The sequence below is a fragment of the Schistocerca cancellata genome, chromosome 7 (assembly GCF_023864275.1).
Source record: "Schistocerca cancellata isolate TAMUIC-IGC-003103 chromosome 7, iqSchCanc2.1, whole genome shotgun sequence".
Taxonomy (NCBI): Eukaryota; Metazoa; Arthropoda; class Insecta; order Orthoptera; family Acrididae; genus Schistocerca; species Schistocerca cancellata.
The window spans coordinates 536,088,398-536,113,945 of NC_064632.1; the positions used below are offsets into that span (position 1 = coordinate 536,088,398).

The 25,548-nt window shown below is 44.5% G+C and overlaps 1 protein-coding gene across 1 annotated transcript in view; it reads right to left on the reverse strand.

Moving 5' to 3' along the window:
* The window catches only part of LOC126092885 (leucine-rich repeat-containing protein 24-like), a gene marked incomplete at its 5' end in the record, with an annotated part of 204,387 nt that overhangs the window by 42,086 nt on the left and 136,753 nt on the right, over window positions 1-25,548 (reverse strand). The window contains one exon of the mRNA XM_049908614.1: window positions 10,377-10,460. Within this exon, the coding sequence (XP_049764571.1) occupies window positions 10,377-10,460 (84 nt within the window). The remainder of the gene's footprint in view (window positions 1-10,376; window positions 10,461-25,548) is intronic.

The following is a 25,548-nucleotide window of genomic DNA, read 5'->3' on the forward strand; positions in this document are numbered from 1 at the left end:
TTGAAAGAAAGTTACTTTTTTATAATCTTAATGTTTTAATTTTTATTGATCTTTTTGCGCTACTCTTATATTGGGTTTGTGCGCTAATGTATTCAGGAGAACTTCTGTAAAGTTTGGAAGGTAGGAGACGAGGTACTGGCGGAAGTAAAGCTGTGAGGACGGGGCGTGAGTCGTGCTTGGGTAGCTGAGATGGTAGAGGACTTGCCCGCGAAAGGCAAAGGTCCCGAGTTGGAGTCTCGGTCCGGAACACAGTTTTAATCTGTCAAGAAGTTTCATATCAGCGCACACTCCGCTGCACAGTGAAAATCTCATTCTGGTATTCAGTAATTGTTATTACGAATTACACCTGCAAGAAACTGATGAGTGTTCCCTGCTTGGTTACTCCTCAGAAGGACCATTCATAGAAAAGTACTTTACACAGGTTCTGTTGTAAAGCAGCAATTTTGTGGGAGAATTTGCACAGTTAAATCGTTTCACAGGGCTCGCCCGGCTGCACTAACCAGATTAAAGATGTTAAGCACTAAGAGAATGTGTTGACAAGTGTACATCGAAATCGTCGATTGTTTGGAAACCGACGACTGCTTGCGTAAATGGAGACTCCAGTCTAAGCCATATAAAACTGAAATTGCAGTATTCTTTCTAAATACTACAGAAGCTTGAAACAAGGTATCTGCGACTTTCAGCGGAATTTCGGTTCTCCGTCAACCTGGGTCGATCTTCGACATTCAAACAACATTGAATTAAGTTATCTAAGAAACTTGGCTCAGTTGTGACACTACTTCGCAAGACTGCACGAAGCTTTTGGGGTACGGACGCCAACGCTCTACGCTCTGCTGCACTCGCTCTTGCGTATTCTGCTGGTAGGAATTGTGCTCCTGTGTGGGAAAACTGCTACCAGACAACAATGACTGAGATGCCCCTAACGGAAGCCAGGATAGTTATAACTGGCAGGGTTAAGTCTTCTCCTATTCAGTGGTTACCTGTCCTCAGTAGCATTGCTCCGCAAGATCAAAGGAGGAAGCAGCTGAAGTAATTTTCTATAGAAGATCACTTCTATGAGAACGCTCCCTTCTACGACGCCCTACATGCCCAATCAACAAATCGTCTGAAATCACGCATACCACCTGGACTGATCCATGAAGTATCAGTTCCTTCATCGTAATCTCCAAGTTGCGACAACGCTCAAACGAACATCCAACCAAAAGTGCTTACCTGGATTAAGACCCACAACAAGTTTAACGGATTCGAACCGCCGCGTCAAGTCTGGCCGAAGCTGAACCGTTTGTGGACAGGTCAGGATAGGTGTGGTCACACCATGGAGAGGTAGGGCAGACTGTGACCGCGGGGCAGAGGAGTAAACAGTAGAAATGATTATTAAGCAGTGCCCACTTCGAGCATTTGACCATGATCTGAGACGCTATACGAAGTGACTGAGAGTCTCTGGAATGGTTAATAAATTCAGACATTTCCATCTGATTGTAGATACCTTAATGAGGGTATTCGTAAACGTGCTTCTCGTCCAGGCTGTGGAGCCCCAATGGATGACTATCAACCACCGTGTCATCCCCTGCCTTGAGGCTTCACGCTGATGCGCTATGTAGGGACACGTTGTCAACACAACGCTCTGCTGGCCGTTACGCAGACTTTCCAGGCCGTGTGGCCGTTCCTCTCGGTCACGTAGCCCCTCTGTTGGCTTCACGAGGCTGAGCACCCCCCTTCCCGTCATCCAGTCAACAAAAAATCCGTGGCAGTCCCGTGTACCGGACCAGCGTCCTCCGCATAGCAGCCATCTATGCTGACCACTTAGCTATGCAGGTGGACTGTATATTCGTGAAGCCTTATACATACAGGGATCCATTGATCGTGACCGTGCCAAATATGTCACAAAATAAGCGTCAAACGCAAAAACTACAAAGAACGAAACTTGTCTAACTTGAAGCGGAAAACCAGATGGCGCTATGGTTGGCCCGCTAGATGGCGCTGCCATTGGTCAAACGGATATCAACTACCTTTTTTTTAAATAGGAACCCCCATTTTTTATTACATATTCGTTTTATACATAAGCTTGAAAAATACAGATACCAATGAAGAAATACAAGATAATCTCAGGAAACTCGACCTTTCTGGATGTACATCCAAACAAGAAGAGACAAACTGGTAGGACACATTTGAATACACAAGAAAATTATCAGTACCCTAGCAGAAGCAGTTTTTGGCGGAAGGCATAATTTAAGGGGACACAGTCGCGAGGGAACTCCCATACGGAATTAATGCTAAAACGAGCAAACGTCAGGTACACTTTCTGAAGTAACTGATGGAGATAAAAACCTGAAACTTTTACCATGTACAGCTGAAACATCATTCTCAAATCACATAAAAAATGGTTAATGTATTTTATATATTTCATGAGTAATCATTTTTTTGTTCTATGAGACAAAAAATTAAAATTTTTCTAAACACCTTGGAGCTTGTAAATCTGTTCTTTTTATCACTACTGGTCTATTTTTTAATCTAAATAATTATCGTTTGTATTAACAAGAGATACTGTAAGTCTGATGTCTGTAGGAGTCATAGTTTTTGAGAAAAGTGTACCAGAAGGTCCAAAAATGTAGTTTTGAGAAAAATGGTATTAAAGTTTTACATGCAAGAAAGTAATGTACAATGTCATACAGACACACTTTTAAAACATTCCAGGGCTATACTGTGGCTCAGCTTCTTGATATTTATCTTCTTTTCTTTGATCTTCTGGCTATCCTGGCCTCCTTGGTAGCATTTCCTGCAGAAATATCAGCATAACGGATACGGTCCATGTCAATCTTTTTCAGTCCTGTTTCAGTATTGATACCATCCTTTGTTCCCAAGAGTCTTAATACATCAGTCTTCTTTGACACACCAGCATTGAAGCACATCACTGCATCATGAACACCTAATTTTAGTGTTTCTTTTCTAACGAAAACAGTTTTTGGTAGCCTTGTCCAAATGACAGAATTCAAACTTTCATTTGGGTTTTGAGTTTTTCCATGGAGACACTTTTTCAAGAGCTCTTGTTAGCTAAGGTATCTGAAAATGGGTTTCACAGCTAGCAGGATTTTTTCGGGAACTGAGTGTTTGTGCGTATAGCTGGAAGATGTAGCTGGGTTATTGAATTTGCACCAGCTGTCAGGTCCCCGTGGGCAAAGGTTATGTTGTGGTTCCTCATCTGTTGAAATTTTGTGAAAGAATATAGCCCAGATGGCTCTCCTCATTGCTTGTACATTGTTGGAGTTATTTCTAATGGCCATACCATAATAAGTCTGGATCCTGTCTATTTCAGACTTTCAAACTTTCATTTGGGTTTTGAGTTTTTCCATGGAGACACTTTTTCAAGAGCTCTTGTTGGCTAAGGTCTCTGAAAATGGGTTTCATAGCTAGCAGGGTTTTTTCTGGAACTGAGTGTTTGTGCTTATAGCTGGAAGATGTAGCTGGGTTGTTGAATTTGCAGCAGCTGTCAGGTCACCGTGGGCAAAGGTTATGTTGTGGTTCCTCATCTGTTGAAATTTTATTTTTACCACTTAACTTTTTTTTTCCTTACATATCTTTAGAAGTCGTGATCCCAATCTTTTCTGTACATGTCCTCTACATTCCAGTTTATTAATTTTGACTCTAGGCCCATACGGTTTATCTTCTACCACTTTCTGATAAGCCTTACTATCCCCGTCCCCAAGATAGTCTGTATAGAGGATACCTCTTGACTGCACAGACCTTTTGAAAATGTTAGCAACACCAGCCACTTCCATGCCTCCACTAGAACCATCATAGTCCTTTTTGCACACTTGTTGTACAGTGGGATTTTTGCTACAGATGTCACAGAACTTAGTAATAATTTCAATATCCAGAACCTTCCCAGTATCAAAAGAAGTTGTTGACACAATGCCATTTAGGGATGTATGCCAACTGCCACCAAAACCAGCAGAAATTTGCCTTGGGTCAGATTTCGTATCATTCAACTGAACTGCTTCTTTGGCTGCTTTCAACATTGTAGGTTCACTTACCTCAGCTACAACTGCACCAACAGTCTTGTCTTAATCATCAAACTTTCTTGGAGGTGGAGGAATGTTCATCACTGCACAAACAACAGCACCTGCCCTTCGCCCTTTTCCAATAGATCTAAGCGCATACACTAATCTTATATTGTTTTCATACAATCTGCTTCTTGTTACGTGGGATGACATTGTATTGGCAGTACACCTACATTCCAAACATGTCAAAACTAAATTATAAACAATTCCCTTGGTTTTCACCACATCTTCGTGCAAAGTAACGATTCCACCACAGTTTGTACAATTCGTGTGTTTTTCGATAAGTTCACGTAATAACCTCATGGAGATCAGAATGTTTGTGTCAGTAACAACAGAAACACTGTTCACACCACATATTGCATTGTCACACATTTGAGAGGCACTTGGAAAACTGGCAGCACCTATAAGCTTCTTGCTTGAAGCACTGACACTCACACTGACTTAACTTTCAATGTAATTTTCTGCCCTCTGTTCAAAACTAGCAGTTTCGTGGTTTATTTTTACATATTTATTTCCACGAAACTTAGGCTTCTATCCAAACTTCTTTATTCTACCCATTGTGTTATAACGTTTCACAAAATCATTACATTTGTATCACCCAAACGTAAACAACTAGGATGAAGAAACTGACAAACGATAGTCGACAATGCAGACAGGCTGGCAAACATCAGAATAACAATTCTCTCTTGCAACCCAAATAAAGAATGTTTATATCCGTGGAACATAAATGATTGTTGTACTATAGTCAATGCTGACTACTGCTCAAGACACAACAAAAATGGACGTGGCGCTAGTTACCAGGCTTCACGAACAAATTAATAACTCCGAATCTAATAATCAGATTTGTATGAAACAAACGGCATTTTGTAGCCAAGTAATTGGAGCATAGATTAAGACTAAAAAGGTCGATTTTTTTTTAGCCTGTTTGCGACTCTGTCCCCTAAACATGATCAAGGATGCTATTCATTTCATACCAAGAGTGATACAGAAAAGGCAGATAGAAGAATGGAATGGCGTACTGCTGCAAACGAGTTTCATGGTTGAACACTGAAGAAGAAGAAACAGCAGTTACACCGTCATCGCCTACGTTTTATGTTAAATCATGAAACAAAATTTATTTTACTTTAATAACTATTCTATTATTTGTAAGAGTAAAAAAGCTACATATTTAAAATTTTAATGCCATTTGGCTGAAGATCAGCAATATACGTACTAACGAGCCAGCCACTTGTGTGGGGGAGCCGCGCGGGCTTAGCCGAGCGGTCTCAGGCGCTGCAGTCGTGGACTGTGCGGCTGATCCCGGCGGAGGTTCGAGTCCTCCCTCGGACATGGGTGTGTGTGTTTGTCCTTAGCATAATTTAGGTTAAGTAGTGTGTAAGCTTAGGGACTGATGACCTTAGCAGTTAAGTCCCATAAGATTTCACACACATTAGAACATTGTGTGGGGGAATAAAACGGTCAGTAAAGAAAAAAAAGCGGAACTGGTAGATCGCTGGCGAGGCAGGAAAACCTTTTACCACTCGCTTTGACGCCGAATCACATCCTCTGTTACTATCTCTGGATTTTTTGACAACTCTGCACGCTGAATATTGAATGCTAGTGCAATTTCAGAACTTTTCCTGGACCTTCAGGATCATTATTTGGCAGATTACTGATCAGTTGGTCGGCGGCTCGGCTACAACAGGTTTTCCTCGGATGTGTAAAATTTGCGAATTTCGTGCTTTGTCATTAATTGCTGTGTGATGTTGCCACAATGACCAATTCTACACTATGCTTTCAAATCTTCTGTTCAAGTATCGTTCTGCGCGGTTGAGGGTCGCTGACTTCTTCGTGACGAAAAGGAAAAACAAATGTCCTCTGCGTTGTTCTACTGAGATGAAAGTTTATAAAGGCGCTTACTTCATAAACAGTGAACAATACCGGGAGCCATGTAAGTCTGGACGTATTCTTTGAGTGCATAAATATGCTCTGTATGTATCTACATATAAACACTTGTTCCATATTGCATTAACGCCGTAAGCAGAATGTTCTGAACGCATTGCTTCCTCATACACAATGCTGGCAAAAATTATGATCTAAACTACATAAATTTATTTTGTTTCATGTCTATGAAAGCACAGGTCCTCAGACAACCGGTTTCGGTCAGCAATGACCGTCTTCATATCTGTTTTAAAATAACCAGTAGTCTGTGGACTTACATGTTTGTGTCCATAGATGTGAAATAAAAGAAATTTATTCTTCTTTTTCGGGTCACTGTTCCATTCGTGACCATGTCGCAGCTTGTGAATATTGTGTAAACCGTCTGCCTCGATCCCATCGCCTTTGATCCACAGCGACTAAAATACACTAGGCATACCGAGCAAATCAACGACTTTGCTCTTTATACAAAGAAAACAATACGATTACATAATACAGAAGTTTTCCATTTTTGTGTGGGACATATTGCTCCCGTGTTAAATTGAAAATAGTTCACATCTTTGCTTTTGAGCCAGGTTTCTTGGTAGTTTTTCTTGGCTTATATGACAGTTTCTGGAACACAAGACTTTCCCAACTGATACTTCCTTTGGCTGCTAAAAACTCGTTTGGTAATTTGCCGCCAAGAGTCTGACCCTGCAAGAGATCAGAGCCCGCTCTAGCCTTAGGGGCAAGAAATTAAGAAAACAAACAGAAGCTCTACCTTTAGGTGTAGAGAATTAACGAAAATATGTATTATTTTGGTGCAAATTATTGTGAGATGCTGTAATTTAACGCCATCCGCTGCGGAAAGGGCGTTACGAGAAATGGTAGATTGCAGTATAGTGTACTAACCTCCCGGAACACACTGCAATCCTTTCTGTGGCCACCAGGTTCGGATGTTCACAGAAGTGTAGAGGCCATATTGAAATGGGGTGTAGTATACTTACTTGGGTTGCCACTGAGTGTGGCCACCAGCTATCATGTGCAGATATCCTATAAAGATGTGGAGTGTTCACTGTAGTGTAGGTTAGAGCAGTTTACTGTCCTCCTAGAGACCCACTGTGGACTGCCAGTGGCTAGAAAGTCCCGGTAGAACAGGGGCGGGCAAACGTTGCACGCCGCTCGTGAGCGCACAGCGCTGCACGTGTGCTGCTCGCGTACTATTGCCGAATGGGGCAGTGGCGACAGCCGGCAGGTTGCGGCAGTGTAGCACAAGGCTAAGCCGCGGACGTTGATGCGTAGCGACCACTACGTAGTGAACGTTGTATTTCAAGAACCGGAAAATGCAGAGTGAATCAAGGAAACGGAGACGTGGAGATTTGCTATCTTTTAAAAAGTAATGGGAGAATCATTTTTTCTTTGTGAAAAGACATGAAAATTCGAAATGTTTAATATGCGGCAGTTCGCTGGTCAGCGGAAGTTTAGCATTGAAGGCCATTATAATAAATTTCACAAGGACGAGTACAATTTATTGTCGGATTCTGAGCGGATGGGGAAATTGACTGAGCTTAAGAAGAGCGACCTGACGATATTAGATGCATCTGTCCTAATTGCCGTTGTCACGAGAGATCTGCGACTTTCTCTCGTCATGTCTCTCATCTAACTGATTTAACATTTTATGGAGCACTGTTTTCAATTTTTCAGGACGACAATAATAGCCCAGCGGTACGTACAAGCTATAAAATTGCGCTTACTATAGTGAGAGCTGGAAAACCATTTGCCGAATTAATAAGCCTCGGTTAAGAGCAAACATAAGTGATGAAAATTTACGTAACTGTTTGCGTTTGTCTGTATGCAGAAATTTTGTTCCAGATATTAAACGTATTGTAACCTCCACCTGTGATAATTAAATAAAACTTATCGTAGTTAATAGGTACTCTTTCGAACCATGATTTATTTCAAGCACTCCTGCTAACCTTATTCCATCATTCAATAAAGCAAGCTAGAAAAACAAAACGCATTACAGAGGAAGGAGTGGACAGAAGGTATAGTGGGGAGGGGAGGTAAGCGGGTGGCCAGCTTGCCCCTGTGTGCACGCAGAACACCTGTTAACTGCACACATGCAAGTGCGCCGTACACGTGCAGGATTCCTGCCCGCCCCTGCGGTAGAAGATTCAGTGCGGTTTCATGTAATATAATAACCTCCCAGTGCAGCACAGCGCTATCTCTGGCCAGTACGTCTAGCAGTCCAAGAAGATGTATTGCTGAAATGTAACGTGGTGCAGTCTGCAACAGCATGCTGACTTGCTGGTTCACCACAGGAACACTTTACCAGCCGCAAGTTCAGATAGTCTGCCGACATGTAGAGGCCACAGCGTAGTGTAGAGTGCTGACATCTTAGGCACGTACATGTCCTCGGCCAAGAGGCGGAAGTGTAATGTGACTAGCGTAGTTAAGTGTGATGTGGTGTAACATAGTGGTCTTCCAGAGCCACTGTACATATCGCCACAGATCCAAGGCTCATGGTAGTACACTGACATGTAGAGACAGGAATGTAGTGTAACGTAATGTAGTGTAGTGTTCTGACTTCCAGGATCCCCACTGCACACTGCCGCCTGGCCAGTAGATCTGTGTAATCTAAGTGGATGTAGGGGATTGAGTGTAATGTAGGTAGTGTAGCGGACTGATCTGTACATTCCTGCTAGAGGGCATAACCGGCTAGTCCATAAAGGCTGGAATGTACACTACTGGTCACTAAAATTGCTACACCAAGAAGATGACGTGCTACAGACGCGAAATTTAACCGACAAGAAGAAGATGCTGTGATATGCAAATGATTAGGTTTTCAGAGCATTCACACAAGGTCAACGCCGGTGGCGACCCCTACAACGTGCTGACATGAGGACAGTTTCCAACCGATTTCTCATACACAAACAGCAGTTGACCGGCATTGCCTGGTGAAACGTTGCTGTGCTGCCTCGTGTAAGGAGGAGAAATACGAACCATCACGTTTCCGACTTTGATAAAGGTCGGATTATAGCCTATCGCGATTGCTGTTTATCGTATGGCGACATTGCTGCTTGCGTTGGTCGAGATCCAATGAATATGGAGATCCAGAATATGGAATCGGTGGGTTCAGGAAAGTAATACGGAACGCCGTGCTGGATCCCACCGGCCTCGTATCACTAGCAGTCGAGATGACAGGCATCTTATCCGCATGGCTGTAACGGATCGTGCAGCCACGTCTCGATTCCTGAGTCAACAGATGGGGACGTCTGCAAGACAACAACCATCTGCACGAACAGTTTGACGACGTTTGCAGCAGCATGGGCTATCAGCTCGGAGACCATGGCTGAGGTTACCCTTGACGCTGCATCACAGACAGGAGCGCCTGCGATGGTGTACTCAACGACGAAGCTTAGTGCACGAATGCCAAAACATCATTTTTTCGGATGAATCCAGGTTCAGTTTACAGCATCATGATGGTCGCATCCGTGTTTGGCGACATCGCGGTGAACGCACATTGGATGCGTGTAATCGTCAACGCCATACTGGTGTATCACCCGGCGTGATGGTATGGGGTGCCATTGTTTACACGTCTCGGTCACCTCTTGTTCGCATTGACAGCACTTTGAACAGTGGACGTTACATTTCAGATGTGTTACGACCTGCATGTTGTAGGTCCTGTGCGGGCCTTTCTGGATACAGAAAATGTTCGACTGCTGCCCTGGCCAGCACATTCGCCAGATCTCTCACCAGTTAAAATGTCTGGTCCATGGTGGCCGAGCTACTGGCTCGTCACAATACGCCTGTCACTACTCTTGATGAACTGTGGTATCGTGTTGAAGCTGCATGGGCAGCTGTATCTGTACACGCCATCCAAGCTCTGTTTGAGTCAATGCCCAGGCGTATCAGGGCCGTTATTACGGCCAGAGGTGGTTGTTCTGGGTACTGATTTCTCAGGAGCTATGCACCCAAACTGCGTCAAAATGTAATCACATGTTAGTTCTAGTATATTTGCCCAATGAATACCCGTTGATCATCTGCATTTCTTCTTGGTGTAGCAATTTTAATGGCCAGTAGTGTAGTTTAGTGTATTGAAATGTGGTGTACTGATCTCACGGACACGCAGTGGACTCTGCTGCCAGTCGGCAAATCCGGGTGCTCCAGATTGGTGTAAGTGCTGCAGTGTAGTGTACTATAGTGTAGAGGACTGACCTTGCTGACCCCCACTGGGCGCCACCGCCGGCCAGCAGGTCCGGGTAGTCCACAGAGGTGTACAGGTTTCCGCCCCCAGGGCCCAGGTCCCGCCGCCGCATCACGTGCGCCGTCAGCGTGGAAGCGGACAGCAGCGCGGGCGCGGGGGCGGAGGATGGCGCCGGAGGCGGCGGCGGGCTGCGGCCGGACGGCTGCGGGGGCGGCGGGGACAGCGGCGCCGGCGGCGGCGACTTGAGCTGCCCCTGCAGCTGCACCCAGCTGCTCGACGTCGTGCTGGGCGTCGTGTCCCTGCAGATACGACAGGTCAGTGTCCAGCGTCACTGGCACGAGAGACACGTAACACACAGTGTTGAAGTCCGCAACAGATACAAGGTCTACAATGACCATAACTGCAAAATTTTTATTTTCGTGGCTGTCCACAGCCTCAAACTGTTTTGAGAATGAATAGGTGTTCAAGTAGACTATAATCTGTTTGTTTTCCTTGCAATTATCCAATTTCTGCTGTGGGTCATTTTCAATGGTGAAGCTTAAAATGTTGTTGTTATTGTGGTCTTCAGTCCTGCGACTGGTTTGATGCAGCTCTCCATGCTACTCTATCCTGTGCAAGCTTCTTCATCTCCCAGTACCTACTGCAACCTACATCCTTCTGAATCTGCTTAGTGTATTCCTCAATTGGTCTCCCCCTACGATTTTTACCCTCCACGCTGTCCTCCAATACTAAATTGGTGATCCCTTGATGCCTCAGAGCATGTCCTACCAACCGGTCCCTTCTTCTGGTCAAGTTGTGTCACAAACTTCTCTTCTCCCCAATCCTATTCAATACTTCCTCATTAGTTATGTGATCTAGCCATCTAATCTTCAGCATTCTTCTGTAGCACCACATTTCGAAAGCTCCTATTCTCTTCTTGTCCAAACAATTAACCGTCCATGTTTCACTTCCATACAAGGCTACACTCCATACAAATACTTTCAGAAATGACTTCCTGACACTTAAATCTATAGTCGATGTTAACAAATTTCTCTTCTTCAGAAATGCTTTGCTTGCCATTGCCAGTCTACATTTTATATCCTCTCTACTTCGACCATCATCAGTTATTTTGCTGTAGTAGGTGTGGGCTTCGTATCTATCTTGGCCACAATAATGCGTTCACTATGCTGTTTGTAGTAGCTTACCTGCATTCCTACTTTCCTATTCATTATTAAACCTAATCCTGCATTACCCCTATCTGAATTTGTGTTTATAACCCTGTAGTCACCTGACCAGAAGTCTTGTTCCTCCTGCCACCGAACTTCATTAATTCCCACTATATCTAACTTTAACCTACCCATTTCCCTTTTTAAATTTTCTAACCTACCTGCCCGATTAAAGGATCTGACATTCCACGCTCCGATCCGTAGAACGGCAGTTTTCTTACTCCTGATAACGACATCCTCTTGAGTAGTCCTCGCCCGGAGATCCGAATGGGGGACTATTTTACCTCGGGAATATTTTACCCAAGAGGACGCCATCATCATTTAATCATACAGTAAAGCTGCATGACCTCGGGAAAAATTACGGCCGTAGTTTCCCCTTGATTTCAGCCGTTCGCAGTACCAGCACAGCAAGGCCGTTTTGGTTATTGTTACAAGGCCAGATCAGTCCATCATCCAGACTGTAGCCCTTGCAACTACTGAAAAGGCTGCTGCCCTTCTTCAGGAACCACACGTTTGTCTGGCCTCTCAACCGATACCCCTCCGTTGTGGTTGTACCTACGGTACGACTATCTGTATCGCTGAGGCACGCAAGCCTCCCCACCAACGGCAAGGTCCATGGTTCATGGGGGGAGGAAGCTTAAAATATGTCACTGAAAATGACCCACAGCTGTAATTGGCTAAGTTCATTAATAATGAACAGATTATAAACCACCTGGAGTACGTTTTCATTCTCTAGCCATAATTTTGATTTTGATGTAACTACTGAAAACATATTTAAGACTACCTGGGTATCAACGAAAGTGTGCTATATTCAGAGGGTGCTTCAAAGGAAAGAGTAACTTTATGACACTGAAAATAAATACTGCACTATCAAATAAAATTAATATTTTAAATGTGTGAGTAAAAAGGGTGAGCAAAAAGTTTCAGTTCAAGGACCGGACAGTTCAGTATCAGTATGTCAATTAAGCAAAGTCGCCGCAAACAATGAGGCTATCATCTCACCGCTCACCGACATACCAGGTTGAAGATACCCCTCTGGTAAAACGCCGTGTCGTGCTGTGTGAAGAAGTCCGTAACTCGACCTTTCACGGCATTTTCTATAGGACCGAAGGCGCTATAATCACATGGAGATAAATTAGGACTATAGGCGGGTATTCGAGGTCCCGCTCTTGAGTTGTCTGTAATGGGTGACATATACCGCTCTGCGTCTTGTGTCGAATCGCAACCAGAACTGAACTGGGCGCAGCATTTTTCGACAGATATGTTGTCCCATACACATTCTTCATTCGCCGATGGATGTCTACCAGTGTTAGCTGTTCAGCAGCCTAGAAAATAATAACAGCACGTTGGCCCTCTTTGGGCGCACTTTGGTAATAACTTCGTCATAGTTCACGTTTCCGCATTTACCGCACACGCGTCGGAAAGACACGAATGCCGCACTAGTGTACCTGTCGGCGCTTGTACAGGGTGGTCCATTGATAGTGGCCGGGCTAAATATCTCACGAAATAAGCATAAAACGAAAAAACTACAAAGAACTAAATTCGTCTAGCTTGAAGGGGCAAACCAGATAACGCTATGGTTAGCCCGCTAGATGGCGCTGCCATAGGTCAAACAGATATCAACTGCGTTTTTTTTTTAATATATCTCCATTTTTATTACATACTCGTGTAGTACGTAAAGAAATATCAATGTTTTAGTTGGACCACCTTTTTTAGCTTTGTGACAGATGGCGCTGTAACAGTCACAAACGTATAAGTACGTAATGTCACGTAACATTCCACCAGTGCGGACGGTATTTGCTTAGTGATACATTACCCGTGTTAAAATGGACCGTTGTCCAATTGCGGAAAAGGTCGATATGGTATTGATGTATCGCTATTGTGATCAACATGCCCAACGGGCGTATGCTATGTATGCTGCTCGGTATCCTGGGCGACATCATTCAAGTGTCCGGACCGTTCGCCGGATAGTTACGTTATTTACGGAAACAGGAAGTGTTCAGCCACATGTGAAACGTCAACCACGACCTGCAGCAAATGATGATGCCCAAGTGGGTGTTTTAGCTCCTGTCGCGGCAAATCCGCAGATCAGTAGCAAAGAAATTGCGCGAGAATCAGGAATCTCAAAAAAGTCTGTGTTGAGAATGCTACATCAACGGCGATTGCACCCGTACCATATTTCTATGCACCAGGAATTGCATGGCGACGACTTTGAACGTCGTGTATAGTACTGCCACTGGGCACAAGAGAAATTACTGGACGATGACAGATTGTTTGCACGCGTTCTATTTAGCGATGAAGCGTCATTCACCAACAGCCGTAACGTAAACCGGCATAATATGCACTATTGGGCAACGGAAAATCCACGATGGCTGCGACCTCGGCTGGTTAGTGAATGGTGCGTCATTATGGGAGGAAGGATAATTGGCCCCCATTTTATCGATGGCAATCTGAATGGTGCAATGTATGCTGATTTCCTACGTAATGTTCTACCGATGTTACTACAAGATGTTTCACTGCATGACAGAATGGCAATGTACTTCCTACAGGATGGATGTCCGGCACATAGCTCGCGTGCGGTTGAAGCGGTATTGAATAGCATATTTCATGACAGGTGGATTGGTCGTCGAAGCACCATATCATGGCCCGCACGTTCACCGGATCTGACGTCTCCGGATTTCTTTCTGTGGGGAAAGTTGAAGGATGTTTGCTATCGTGATCCACCGACAACGCCTGACAACATGCGTCAGCGCATGTCAATGCATGTGAGAACATTACCGAAGGCCAACTACTCGCTGTTGAGAGGAATGTCGTTAGACGTATTGCCAAATGCATTGAGGTTGACGGACTTAATTTTGAGCATTTATTGCATTAATGTGGTATTTACAGGTAATCACGCTGTAACAGCATGCGTTCTCAGAAATGATAAAATCACAAAGGCACATGTATCACATTGGAACACCCGAAATAAAATATTCAAACGTATCTACGTTCTGTATTTTAATTTAAAAAACCTACCTCTTACCAACTGTTCGTTTAAAATTGTGAGCCATATGTTTGTGACTATTACAGCGCCGACTGTCACAAAGCGAAAAATGTGGTCCAACTAAAACATTCATATTTCTTTACGTACAACACGAATATGTAATAAAAATGGGGGTTCCTATTTTTAAAAAAACGCAGTTGATATCCGTTTGACCTATGGCAGCGCCATCAAGTGGGCCAACCATAACGCCATCTGGTTTCCCCCTTCAAGCTAGACGAGTTTCGTTCTTTGTAGTTTTTTGGTTTGATGCTTATTTCGTGAGATATTTGGTCCGGTCACGATCAATGGACCACCAGGAATATCCGCCTCGGAGCATCGCTACGTGGCAAATACGCTGCAGCAACGTGCTCAAAGGGAAATGTTTTCATCTCCCCTCACATTTTGTTCGAAAGCAAACATCTTAGTGCACCTGTAACATTCGGTATCGTGTTACTCTTTCGGTGCAGGGTAACGAGTTTCGACCCTTCTCGTCATGTTGTCCAGAATAACACGGAGATGTCGCTGCTTATGCGGGTACCTCTCCTTGACAACAACTCTCGTTATTTTCTGGTCACAAGCAAGTTCTGTAAGTAGGCTGTTTGTGTTTTCTTTATGTAAGTAGGCTGTTTATGTTTTCTTATTGGCAACGTTACGTAGCGCTCTATATGAAAATCACTGGCTGTGCTGTGTGCAGTCTGTGGCTAGTTTGCATTGTTGTCTGCCATTGTAGTGTTGGGCAGCGGCAGCTGGATGTGAACAGCGCGTAGCGTTGCGCAGTTGGAGGTGAGCCGCCAGCAGTGGTGGATGTGGGGAGAGAGATGGCGGAGTTTTGAAATTGAACTGCTATATATATTATGATTATTAAGGTAAATACAGTGTTTGTTCTCTATTAAAACCTTTCATTTGCTAACTATCCCTATCAGTAGTTAGTGACTTCCGTAGTTTGAATCTTTTATTTAGCTGACAGTAGTGGCGCTCGCTGTATTGCAGTAGTTCGAGTAAGGAAGATTTTTGGTGAGGTAAGTGATTTGTGAAACGTATAGGTTAATGTTAGTCAGGGCCATTCTTTTGTAGGCATTTTTGAAAGTCAGATTGCGTTGCGCTAAAAATATTGTGTCAGTTTAAGCACAGTCGTTATAAATGCTCAAAAGGGAACGTTTCAGTTCAATCGGGTTTATTCATCAGATAACGCAGGCCTTTCCATTCGGTCAATTCCTGCCACCTGGAGGAAACTGTTCATGACGTGAACCCGCAGTTTACGTGCACTATCGTCTCGGAAGACGAATGCGTCACTGATATGTTAACTGTACAGCTGTACAATCTATTGGATAACCCTGTACCGAAACTTTACATTTATCACATTTTCCTCAACAGTGAAAAAGTTTGGCTGACGTGGTATGTATGCTACTGACTCGAGGGACAGCTTAACCGCCTCCTGTTAACCCCGTTGTACTACATATGCCATACATTCGTGGTGTATGGCCGCTTCTGTCGCTTCTGCGGTCTAATACGATAATCATCAGTGTTCGGACAGGTGTCCTGCAAGCGTCAATAAGGAGAACTCGACGTCTCTGTTCCAGGTACTGTTCCAAGTGTTCCCTGGCTCACCCCCTTTCCGCACCAAGTTCTGGTTTGTGCTGTTGTTCGTAAAAGACAAGTACAGGCAAAATCGATTGAAGATGTTTGCGTACTGTCGCAGTTGGCCCAGTTGTTTCACAAAAGAAAGCACATATTTCTGTTTCATTGTCCTCTGTGTTCGTATGTTCCGCAATAGACACCATTGTTCACCATGGGCGACAGCTTCGAGGCAGGTTTCCAGGTTTCTCACGATACCATTTCATCATGATTGCCTCGTATTCGAGAAACGTGGACCGTCTAACTGTAAGATTAAACCTCATTCTAAGGCGTTTTACAACTATTTGACCATAGATATCCACTTTGTATTTCGAAGGAAATGATATTTTTCCTCATTTCAATAATTTTATTTGTACGTCTGCGACACAATATCCCCAATATTCATCTCTATACTGGTTATTCTTTAATATGACTTTTGTACCTCTCTTCCTCATACCACATGAGTAATCATGTATCTCAGCTATCTGCCTTCACTGTTCTGGGCAGTGACCATGCAATAATTTCTGTACTTGTTAACTCTAGAACTACGGAAAACTTTTTTTAAAAACACTAACGATATTTTACATTCATGGTTTTCTTCAGCACAGTGCTGCTTCTAGGAATTGACAGGTAACTTCAGCATCTATTGTTTTGCGATTACGAAAACAGTTGGTATATCTCAGATATTTATCGTCAATTTGGTATTAACATCATCTTCATTAGCCATTTTAGTTCTATTGTTCTACAAAGGCCATAAAAATTTTCTTTTATAGAAATGCATATCGCTCCGCTACGTTCTTTAATGTCTTCAATCTTCCTTTAAGCCATCGACTAGGTCCTATTTCTTGGAATCGACATCTTATCTTCCTGTATAATCTTCCATCCATTCGTCTCGCTACATGTTATGCACACTCCCGTTTCATTACACTCATAATTACAGTCCTGTACAAGAACTAAGTTCCTTGAGAAAATTTGTTTGATTTCATGTCTTTCCAGGTAAACCAGCTCACGTGTCTGTGTCTTTCAAGCCGAGCAGGCCATTCGTTTCTGATAGATTTACGGATAGATCGTCTACATTTCACTGCCGTACAGCAACACTTTAATACACTGAACCCATTTTACGTTTCAGACGCATTTTCGTTTTCAAAATCTTATTTACCATAAGAATTCGAGGTCTCTTTCAGTCTTTCATTAACTTTTGTTCGTTTCAGTTTGAATTATGGAGCCGGCCGCGGTGGCCGAGCGGCTCTAGGCGCTCCAGTCCGAAACCGCGTGACTGCTACGGTCGCAGGTTAGAATCCTGCCTCGGGCATGGATGTGTGTGATGTCCTTAGGTTAGTTAGGTTTAAGTAGTTCTAAGTTCTAGGGGACTGATGACCTAAGATCTTAAGTCCCATGGTGCTCCGCTATTTTTCTTCTACGTTTTGCATTACGGACCTCGTTGGAGTTTTGGCAGAAACATTTCTAGTATTAAACTCTTTACAAAACTGTTCCGTACGAACTGTGCTTCGTATAATACTCGAGAATGAACAGTCGCTGCTTTGTCGTGAGCACCATCTTGTGCTGCATTCAGCTGGTCACTAAACACGTCTGCCCTCTCACTCAAACATAAACGGGTGAGGAAGTGAAGTATAGAGTGCTTGTAAATTACTTATACAAAAGTAACCTTTAAATGTGGAAAAGGTAAATAGCTTACATAAATATACAGAATTCAATGCAATATGTACTCGGGTTTCATATACAAATTTCAATGTCGCTACCTTTTGTAACATGAAAAACGTCTGGCCTGTAATCAGTTTCTTGCAAAGTCCTACGAAGGAAATTTAGTTATGTGGTGGCATGAGCTTGTGCTGTCAGTTCTCGCAGCTCGTCAACGTTTCCTGGGAGTGGAAGACAGACACACACTATATCTCTCTCTTTAATCTAACCCAATACATTGAAGCCCATTGGGGTTAAATCAGGTGCTCGTGGTGACTAGCGCTTGGTTCACCATTTCCAAACCAAGCCGGCACTCTCCTACGGAGATACGGTACAACTTCACGGTCGTAATGTGGTGGCGCGCCATCATGCTGGAAAATAAATTGTATCCTATTGTAATTGGGTCATCAGATAATTTTCATGGATTTCCTGGTACGATATGGCTATTACAGTTGGTTCGCAACAAAGAAAGAGCCACCAATCTTGTTACAGCTTGCAGTGCAAAAAATTTATCTCACTTGAGTACCGTACGTGTTTCTGTTCACCCCGTATCCGACACAATGACGGTTCACTTTACCGCAGATATGGAAGGTGGCTTCGTCACTGAACACAATTTTACTATGTTCTCCGTTAAACATTTCTGTACAAAACTCAGTTTGTTTTTCTATGTCAGTTCCTCTTAAAGCTTGCCACAGTTCCAGCTTTTACGGCTTCAGTGACAGACGTTTCCGTAATACCTTCCACATAACACATTCCATACTATTTCACTAGGCATATAATTCTAAGCTGGTAAGTCACGTTCATTTACCCGGACTGCGAATGTAAGACTACTGAACTTGTTCAGCTGCTGCGTAAGCGACTCCTCACCCACTATGACCCAGCGTCCTTTGTGAAATGATTGTTCCAATTTATAACAGTTTGTCTAGCAGATTTGGATTCATGAAACCATGAATAACACTGAGCACGCTCTGCGCCATTATACACTCCTGGAAATTGAAATAAGAACACAGTGAATTCATTGTTCCAGGAAGGGGAAACTTTATTGACACATTCCTGGGGTCAGATACATCACATGATCACACTGACAGAACCACAGGCACATAGACACAGGCAACAGAGCATGCACAATGTCGGCACTAGTACAGTGTATATCCACCTTTCGCAGCAATGCAGGCTGCTATTCTCCCATGGAGACGATCGTAGAGATGCTGGATGTAGTCCTGTGGAACGGCTTGCCATGCCATTTCCACCTGGCGCCTCAGTTGGACCAGCGTTCGTGCTGGACGTGCAGACCGCGTGAGACGACGCTTCATCCAGTCCCAAACATGCTCAATGGGGGACAGATCCGGAGATCTTGCTGGCCAGGGTAGTTGACTTACACCTTCTAGAGCACGTTGGGTGGCACGGGATACATGCGGACGTGCATTGTCCTGTTGGAACAGCAAGTTCCCTTGCCGGTCTAGGAATGGTAGAACGATGGGTTCGATGACGGTTTGGATGTACCGTGCACTATTCAGTGTCCCCTCGACGATCACCAGTGGTGTACGGCCAGTGTAGGAGATCGCTCCCCACACCATGATGCCGGGTGTTGGCCCTGTGTGCCTCGGTCGTATGCAGTCCTGATTGTGGCGCTCACCTGCACGGTGCCAAATACGCATACGCCCATCATTGGCACCAAGGCAGAAGCGACTCTCATCGCTGAAGACGACACGTCTCCATTCGTCCCTCCATTCACGCCTGTCGCGACACCACTGGAGGCGGGCTGCACGATGTTGGGGCGTGATCGAAGACGGCCTAACGGTGTGCGGGACCGTAGCCCAGCTTCATGGAGACAGCTGCGAATGGTCCTCGCCGATACCCCAGGAGCAACAGTGTCCCTAATTTGCTGGGAAGTGGCGGTGCGGTCCCCTACGGCATTGCGTAGGATCCTACGGTCTTGGCGTGCATTCGTGCGTCACTGCGGTCCGGTCCCAGGTCGACGGGCACGTGCACCTTCCGCCGACCACTGGCGACAACATCGATGTACTGTGGAGACCTCACGCCCCACGTGTTGAGCAATTCGGCGGTACGTCCACCCGGCCTCCCGCATGCACACTATACGCCCTCGCTCAAAGTCCGTCAACTGCACATACGGTTCACGTCCACGCTGTCGCGGCATGCTACCAGTGTTAAAGACTGCGATGGAGCTCCGTATGCCACGACAAACTGGTTGACACTGACGGCAGCGGTGCACAAATGCTGCGCAGCTAGCGCCATTCGACCGCGGTTCCTGGTGTGTCCGCTGTGCCGTGCGTGTGATCATTGCTTGTACAGCCCTCTCGCAGTGTCCGGAGCAAGTATGGTGGGTCTGACACACCGGTGTCAATGTGTTCTTTTTTTCATTTCCAGGAGTGTATGACTCCGCGATGACTGTCGGAAAAACTCGTTCGCGCATGCCACCGAGCAGGGTGGTCGCGAGTTAACAGCATTAGGCGGGAATGAAACTTGAAGGTATAAGGCATTCACTGTTGTGTCAAACATCTGTGTAAATTATTTGCCCTTTTCACAGTGAAATGTTAGTTCTGTGTAACTAATCTGAAAACGTCATGAGCTTGTGACTGAGCAGGTGGGATATGTGCAAGCGCAGAAATCTGACAGAAACCTCACGGTATATGGAAATCACGAGTTTCAGCATTTTCTGTGACTGGCAGTTCTCTTCATTAATAACGGACAATTTCGCGTCAGTCTTATAAATGTTTCGAACGAAACTGTACGAATTCGGCGACCTTTTCAAGTCACAAACATCTTTGATGCATATATGCAGACTAAGGTGACGAATTAAATTTTGAACCAGGGCTGGTATTCGAACCCAGGTCCCTTGCTCACGAGGAAGATGCACTAACCACTACGCCATCGTGGCACAGCGCATTTGCACAACAGCTCGGACTATCCTAGAACGCTTCCCTCCACAGTCCAAATTCCCTTGTACACTTACGATGCTGAGGAGCTATTGCACTACAGTCGGAAAGCCTGTGCAGTGCTGTTAAAGTTTAGGGGGAATAACAAACGGACTGAGGCATGAATGGTAATTTGGACTCAGGAGGAATGCATGCTCGTGTAGTCCATGCAACTGCGCAAAACTGTGCTAGGCTGGCGTAGTGGTAAGCGCGTCTGCCTGTGACCTTGGTTCGAATCCTACTGTTGGTACAAATTTTGATTAACCGCTTCTGTCTGCATATGTACGTTATTAATATTTTCCAAGCCAGTTTTATTTTATTCACTCTGTGCAAATAAACTGGCAACCAATTTATTTGTATTTAAAAGACAATAAAATATTTAATAGATAACATTAAGTAAAGACTATTATATAACATGCCACTAAAACGACAGCTGTTCCATATTTAGGCAAAGCTGATAGGAACATGAAAATCAGGTGATTTCCAAGAATGTCGGCCTATCGAAGGTGCGGGCTCCAAACGATAGATATCGAACGTCCAAATGCAAATCGATCACGCGACTGTGGTGGCGGGCGTTATGATAAACTGTTTGTGACTTGCTAGGGAAACCCAAACGATTGATTCCGTAGTGAGTGGGATGTCTGGTATTGTAAATGTTCCTTCGGACGAGTGCCTCACATGGAAGAGTCTAGTTCCATGCTTATGCAATGTAGAAAATTGTTTGAATTTCTGTCGGAAATATCAACTAATACCGGATGACGAAAGGAGAGACTGGCTAGACTGCGGTGGGGCGAAGTCTGTAAAAGTTCTTAAGAAGTGTTCTGATAGTGAAATTCCTTCACAATTTTATTGCGGAAACTGTGGTAAACGAACGCCTATCAGGAAGAATACACGGTTTGACTATTCCAAATTATCGATCAGGACCAATATAATTCATGCATCTTGCTGGATTATGGACTACACCAGCAAGTAACAGCATCGGAAACTGACTTATCTAACAATACCGTGTGGGACTATTTCGGGTTTTGCAGAGAAGTGTGTTATGTAATACTGACGAACGACAATGTACCGACCGGTGGACCAAATAAAGTTGTTGAAGTGGACGAATCGTACACAGCAAGAAGGAACAACCAGAGAGGACGACCTTTAAGGAATGAAATCAAACATATTTGGGTGTTCGGTGGTATAGAACGAGAGTCTCGGAAGTGCTATGTGGTAAGAGTGTTCTCCAGAGACAAGGTAACTTTAGTCAGTTTGATAAAGTACTTTATAAAGCCCGGTAGCAAAGTGATTACCGACGGCTCTCAGTCCTACAAGACAATGAAAGCAGAAGGATTCAACAAGGAGTCCGTCAACCACTCTGTAGAGTTCGCGTCTTCCGATGACCCCATTGTGCGCCCGCAGAATATCGGGAGGCTGTGGAAATCAGTGTAATCTTCCTTGTATCAGTATTTCCTTAACTTACGGTCCAAGGAGAAGTTGACGCTTGTGACACACTACCCACATTTTGCCTTACATTGGCAGAGTCTACCCAGATTACGGCAAAAAGGGAATGCTTCCCGTAGGATACACATCAAATGGGCTTTTACATGACGACATCGTCGACAACGAGTGAGTTAAGTCGGTTCCTTTCTAATTGCATGTATTTTTCGTTGCTATAGTGACCATTATAAACGTGCTCATAGTGCTCGCCATCACAGTCGCGTGATCGATTTAGAATCGGAGGTTCGATATCTATCGTTTGGAGCCCGCGGCTTCGATAGGCCGACATTCTTGGGAATTATCGAAAATCAGTACACCTAGTAGATAGTGTCGGAAGTTCCATGCGGCTTTTCGCGGATGATGCTGTAGTATACAGAGACGTTGCGGCATTAGAAGATTACAGCGAAATGCAGGAAGATCTGCAGCGGATAGACACTTGGTGCAGGGAGTGGCAACTGACCCTTAATATAGAAAAATGTTGTATTGCGAATACATAGAGAGAAGGATCCTTTATTGTATGATTATACGATAGCAGAACAAACACTGGTAGCAGTTACTTCTGTAAAATATCTGGGAGTATGCGTACGGAACGATTTGAAGTGAAATGATCATATAAAATTAATTGTTGGTAAGGCCGTTGTCAGGTTGAGATTCATTGGGAGAGTCCTAAGAAAATGTAGTCCACGAACAAAGGAGGTAACTTACAAAACACTCGTTCGACCAACACTTGAGCATTGCTCATCAGTGTGGGATCCGTACCAGGTCGGGTTGACAGAGTAGATAGAGAAGATCCAAAGAATAGCGGCGTTTCGTCATGTGGTTATTTGGTAAGCGTGATAGCGTTACGGAGATGTTTAGCAAACTCAAAATGGGTCAAATGGCTCTGAGCACTATGGGACTCAACTGCTGAGGTCATTAGTCCCCTAGAACTTAGAACTAGATAAACCTAACTAACCTAAGGACATCACACACATCCATGCCCGAGGCAGGATTCGAACCTGCGACCGTAGCGGTCTCGCGGTTCCAGACTGCAGCGCCAGAACCGCGCGGCCACTTCGGCCGGCTAGCAAACTCAAGTGGAAGACTCTGCAAGATAGGCGCCCTGCATCGCGGTGTAGCTTGCTGTCCAGGTTTCGAGAGGGTGCGTTTCTCGATGAGGTATCGAATATATTGCTTCCCCCTACTTATACCTCCCGAGGAGATCACGAACGTAAAACTAGAGAGAATCGAGCTGGCTTTCTGGCAGTCGTTCTTCCCGCGAACCATACGCGACTGGAACAGGAAAGGGAGGTAGTGACAGTGGCACGTGAAGTTCCCTCCGCCATACACCGTTGGGTGGCTTGCGGAGTATAAATGTAGATGTAGATGTAGAAGAAAATAGGTTTTTCAAATGTCGAACCAACGTCTGAGTAAACACTGAGAAAGTGTTATTTTCATAACTTTACTGCCATTACACCCATGAACAAAGTTACGTAAATTTCTGACACTACAGTTTTTAATTCAAGTCGTCATTCCTACGAACAAACTTAAATAAGTGGTGCAGACATGAAGGAATGCTTAACGTAATGCTGCTGGCTCACCTTACATAAATGGTACAGAGAATAGGTATCAATTAAAGCTTATTAACTTAGTGAGCTAATCTAGCGTCATTCATCTGATGTCGACTGCGAATGAATTCCGCTAAAAGGAAGCGGACGGAGAAAAATAATAGCTAGAAATTAAAGCGTGTATCTGCTTTTTTTTCGGTGTATCTGGCTGGATTTGCCGCTCCCGTGCCGCGGGCATGAGCGGCATTGTGAAACTATGGCCTGAGAGTGCCGGCAGCCGAGGCTGGGGTTCCCGCTGCTTTGCCCGCCCGCCTGCTACAGACCGTTGCTACGTGACGAGACTGGGGGTTCGTCCCTCTGCCGGCGCAGAACACCCGGAGCTGGCCGGGCCGTATTGAAAAATCGCGCCGTCTCACTGCGACCCGTTTCACAATTCTGTTACGGAAATTCCGAGTGCGCCGAATGGCGACCGACATCTGACTTGATTTAAGAGCCAGAACAGAGTGCAGCGTTCGTGATCCGCATATCCAGTGGTCGCCGCGGCTTCCGCCGTTGCCACCGCTGTACCGTTTTCCGTGCCGCGGAATATCCACCTTATCTGTGTTCGGCGGGCAGAAAATGAATTATAGTTTTTACAGAAATTTCTTTGTTTGCTGATAATTTCGTGTCGTCGTCTACAGAGTGAGACATAGCTTCAGTGAGACAATGGTTTTAAAGCAGCGTGTACCGAGAGAAAAGGAAAGAAATCAGATAAAATGAAATGTATAACAAACTCTATTTGTCGCTGTACTCTCATTCGATCGATAATGCCTCAACATAGCGATCTTGCGATCTTCCAGCCCATACACCTGTGAGTGTGTGGGTTTTATTCCGTCAAGTTGCAAATAGGTTGATCCAACAAGTACCCTTTGGCTCCTGCAAGAAACAATTTCCACCTCACAACACTACAGAAGTCAGACAGACGTTCCTAATCTGCCAACAAGAACTGCTTGAAAAACATTCAGCAATAAATACCTTCTGGAGTCGTCCGCTGTAAGGAAAAGACACAAAAATATTCTATATATTCTTACCTAACTAGTGGGATACTTGGGTGCAGGAGTATTGCTAGTTAGTGTAAGAAAAACATTAAACGAACGAAAAATATTATTTATTACAAAAAATTCTGAGAAATCAAATGAAACTTTTTCATATAAAATAATAATAAATTTCCGGGTTCTTTTAGGAACATAGAGTGCCTCTTATGAATAGGAATGCTATTATTTTACAAAGTACGGATAGATTCTTTTCTCCCTTTTCTTTAAGAATGTTATTTACTGGGCAGGATGGCTGAGAGCCGCGCCTACAAACTTGAGTAACTTTTATAGGTACGGTCAAGGCTGTCACATGAGAACTGTAGTGGAGTGTACTGTTAGGGAGGACAGCTGGGGCTCGCATACACTGTAGCACACAATACCGTGAGCTGCGATGACTCCTGCCTGCATCGCTCGCTGCTGACAAATAACACAACTATCTCTTTCTATCTGGATTGACGTTCGCCAATCAAACTCTCCCTACGCTTCAATGAAGTCAAGGACTCCTATCTGCCCCTAGTCTATTGGCGTGGTACACTGGTCAGATAATCAGTCCACTGCGATGACACTCAATACTCGCTCGCAGGCGTTTAACTAGTCGAGTGTCACTCCGATTTGCTAACGACACAGGTGCTCTCCCAGTGAAGTACTGAGGAGAGACTTTGTTCCTCGCTCTTTGCGTACACGTACGAGCGCACTCGCTCTCGTTATGTGTTCCTGCTCCAAGAGCGACGATGGAACGGCCACTTTTTCTGGAAAAGTTGCAAAGGTATATCATTCGCTGCCTTCCCTCACTCCTCTGACTCTTTG